The following is a 3,563-nucleotide window of genomic DNA, read 5'->3' as shown; positions in this document are numbered from 1 at the left end:
CCCCGTGTTCTCGGGATTCCCCGCCGGATTGTACTGGCGATGATCGTTGCTCATATTTTGCTGGGATATACTGGTGGGCGGCTCGAAGTCCGGGTGCTCCACGCTCGGGGACGTCAACGGCGACGGTTCCAAGTTGTTCTCCGAGGATATGGCCGTGTTTATCTCCGAGGATAGATCGGAATGAGTGAACGAGAGCGACATCGACTTTGGGCTTTGGCTGTAGTGTTGCAAGTGTACAGGGCTCTGTTTCGCGTTTATACTGTACGGGCTGTCGTTCAAGCTTTGCCCGTAATAACCCGAATCGTTGATCGGTTGGGGATACGGGGCCATATGGGCGAACGTCTTCGGCGGTGAGAAGCAGTTGGGCACCACGCCCCCGTAACCGTCTAGGTGGCCCATCCCAGGGTGCTGATGCTGCTGATGCTGCTGCTGCTGCTCCCTTTCCCTCATCTCCCGCTCCTGTTGCTTCTGCTGTTGATGAATCTTCTTCGGCCGTCCCCGCCGTTTCTTTATCACCTCCCCGTTCGCGTCCAATTTCTCGGGGTCCGGGGGCGGTTGATCCTCCGGATTCTTGATCTTCTTCGGCCTGCCCCTCTTCTTCTTCCCGGGTATCTGGGAATCGTGCTTCATCCCGTTCATCTCGCCGATCCTGCTCTCCCCATCGTTCGTCAACTCCTCGCAGTAAGAGGGCTTCTTATCCTCGATCGCCTCCTGCTCCTTCTTCTTCAACTTCGCGTCGGCGAACACTATGTCCGACTCGTCCAGATGGGAGATGGTGCCGTTTAAGTAATCGCGAAACTTTTTCAGCGCCGCATAATATGGCACCTTGTCCGCCGCTCGCGGAAGCTGCGCGCATCTCGCGCTACTCGATGGCATCACCCACATGTACTGCAATCGAATACGTTCGTTTGGATAATTAGGCGAGACGTTCTCTCTTTCTTTCCTTTTTTTTTTTTTTTTTTTTTTTTTTTTGGAATAAAAATTCGAAATCAATACGCCGTATTCATTATTCCCTTACCGTATTTGTACCCTCGACCAGGTTGGGTTGTCTACCGAATCCGAAATCCTTCTTTCCAGAGAATACCTCGTATATAAGTTTACCGTTAAATACAGCGATTTTCGGCTTGTATTTTCGTAATTTTTCCAACAGGATGTGGCTACCTGTAAAAGAAAGCAGGAACGGGCTTTGAGAAGTTTCATCGTGTGTATACGGTACGTGTATACGTAACGAACGCGTGTATGTGCGCTTATGTACGCGTATTAGAAATATCTTTCAATTTCACTGGATTTTGTGTTTTGATTCGTTGAGTCGCGCGAGAAGTGTCGCCATTCGCGCGGCCGAGAGAATTTTAACGGTTTCGGTTGGTAGCACTGATACCGCGTGCCGCCAGTCTTCTCGCGACGACGATCGCGAAAAGTATCGCGAGTAAAGGTATGAGTTGACTCGAGTATAATCTCGCCAGTGATCCTCGTTGATTTTTTTCCTCCCAGCGCGTTGACGTGACGAAACGAAACGAGTACGATCGTTTTTCATTGGTTAGCTCTTATAAGTGAGAACAGTTTGGTGTTCGTAACCGTCCGATAGATCGTGAATCGAACCTTGTGGTTCGGGAAATTTTTCATCACTGGCAAGTATCCAAAGGTGGTAAGTAAACCAACGTTTATCGAACAAACGTACGTTGTTGCTTGAGTTTTCGTCCATTCGATATAGGTCGATCTTTGTACACTTTCGAATCATTGTTTTATTTCATTCTTCGCGTTACTTCTCGAGGTTAAATGTTTGAATACATTCGTGAAACAATAAAATTGTATTCGTATCAAACAACTCGAGCAACGTGGAAAGATTCTTTAATTTCGAAAACGAAAGGAAATTTTTTTAAGGAAATTTGTTCGGGAAAAATGCTCGGAAAATTCTATTCTTACGAAAAATTATTGTGTATAGCGTTTAACAAGATAATTTGTAACATGTATGGTTATTCTTTCCGGTTGGAATATAAAACAACGTATCGAACAGGTAGAAAATTATTTTAACGAGGCAACGCTTTGCTTTACGAAATTAATCTCTTTCGATTATTTTCGTCAAGTCGCGATACGTACGATAAGCTTCGAAATTATGCTCGATCTATCTCGATTCGAATAACCCAATGAACGTTAAAACGTGTTCGTCTCGGTTTAAAACAGTCTGGTTTTTGTGGCCCATATGTGCACGATCCGTTTAAAATTTTTGCACGCGTAGATATGTATGTATATGCATGTGCGCGCGCGCGCGTGTGTGTGTGTATGCGCGTGTATCTTACATCGAGAAATCCTTCTTTGTTCTTCTTTTGAAATTGAATGTAATCTCGAGTTATTAATTAACCACGTATTTTTCGATTTATATTTTCAATTCCTTCGATTTCAAAGAGAAAAAGAATTATCGATCGAAAGAAAATAATATTTTATCATTTTTTATATATATATTTTTTTATTTTATTTTTTCATATATACGAACAACGACGATATCGTTCTACGTACATATCGCCCACGCGAGATGCCTTTGCGTACGTGTATCATCTCGTATACTGACCTTCTTTGATTTCTTTCCTCGTTAGATCGGCACTGCCTTTGGTGGCGCGAGCCACCATATTCGTGAAACCGATACCGAAGCGTAAGAGCTTGTAGTCATCATCTGCCGTCAATGGTTCGGGTGTCAATCCACTCAAGTGTAAACACTTCCCTGGAAAAGAAGCGGTTCGATCGTGGTGGTCAGAAAAGTCGAGTCTCAATCGATCAATATTTAAGAATTCGCGAAAAGCTCGTCGGCTAACTCTTTCGTTTTAATTAACTTCCAATCGATTTACACAAATTGCAAAAGAGAATTTCTCATGAGTTTGATCAAACATCGTCCGAAAAACGGTGTCTGAAAATGCTCGTGTTTTTCATTACTAGATCGATTCGGGTCGAAATAAGAGAAAACTCGTCTATCTTGGACGGTAGATGGCGCATGGTATACAGTGTTAAATTATTCGCCTTTTGCTTCTCGTCATTACACGCCGTTTATTCATCCGTGGAACGAATTTTACGAAATCGTAGAAAACTCCCGAAAACACCATTTTCTATCTCTTTATCAATTAGCATTAATTAACGTCGCCTTCGAGAAAAAATTGGTTTTCAATCAAATGCGAAATTCGAGGGAAACCCGTAACAAACAACGGTATATATATTCGTCGGTAATAACGACGCAGGCGACGCGGCGACGGTTAATGGAAACACTACCGTTTAACGGATTAAACGGGTCTGGGTCAAGCTTGCCTCGCTCTTTTGTTTTTCTTTCAAAAGTTCAGAGTCATAAGTCACTTTCTTCTTCCGTAAAACGAGGAAGGGAAAATTTGTATTCGATTTCTTCGATCGAATCTAATCGCCACGGTTTATCACGCGGATTGGAATAATTTGGAAAAAGAAAGAAAGAAAGAAAGAAAGAAAGAAAGGAAAGAAAGGAGGACCGGCGCGGCGGGGGAAGGGAGTGGAGGGGAGAAGAATAAGGGGAAGGCGGGGAGCGAAGTCTGATGGCGCGAAATTACAGA

At 43.8% G+C, this 3,563-nt stretch overlaps 2 protein-coding genes across 2 annotated transcripts in view; one reads left to right on the top strand and one right to left on the bottom strand.

Moving 5' to 3' along the window:
* The window catches only part of LOC102673730, a 34,406-nt gene that overhangs the window by 1,175 nt on the left and 29,668 nt on the right, over positions 1–3,563 (bottom strand). The window contains exons 7-9 of the mRNA XM_031511711.1: positions 2,567–2,716; positions 1,019–1,161; positions 1–888 (exon numbers count right to left, since the gene is read on the bottom strand). Of these exons, the coding sequence (XP_031367571.1) occupies positions 1–888; positions 1,019–1,161; positions 2,567–2,716 (1,181 nt within the window). The remainder of the gene's footprint in view (positions 889–1,018; positions 1,162–2,566; positions 2,717–3,563) is intronic.
* Positions 1,265–3,563, top strand: part of LOC102680176 (DNA (cytosine-5)-methyltransferase 3C-like) — a 43,955-nt gene continuing 41,656 nt past the window's right edge. Inside the window, exon 1 of the mRNA XM_031511725.1 lies at positions 1,265–1,645. The gene's annotated coding sequence lies outside the window, so the exon portion shown is untranslated. The remainder of the gene's footprint in view (positions 1,646–3,563) is intronic.

Source organism: Apis dorsata, unplaced genomic scaffold (genome assembly GCF_000469605.1).
Source record: "Apis dorsata unplaced genomic scaffold, Apis dorsata 1.3 scaffold_344, whole genome shotgun sequence".
Lineage (NCBI taxonomy): Eukaryota > Metazoa > Arthropoda > Insecta > Hymenoptera > Apidae > Apis > Apis dorsata.
This window is presented reverse-complemented; position numbering and strand designations above follow the sequence as displayed.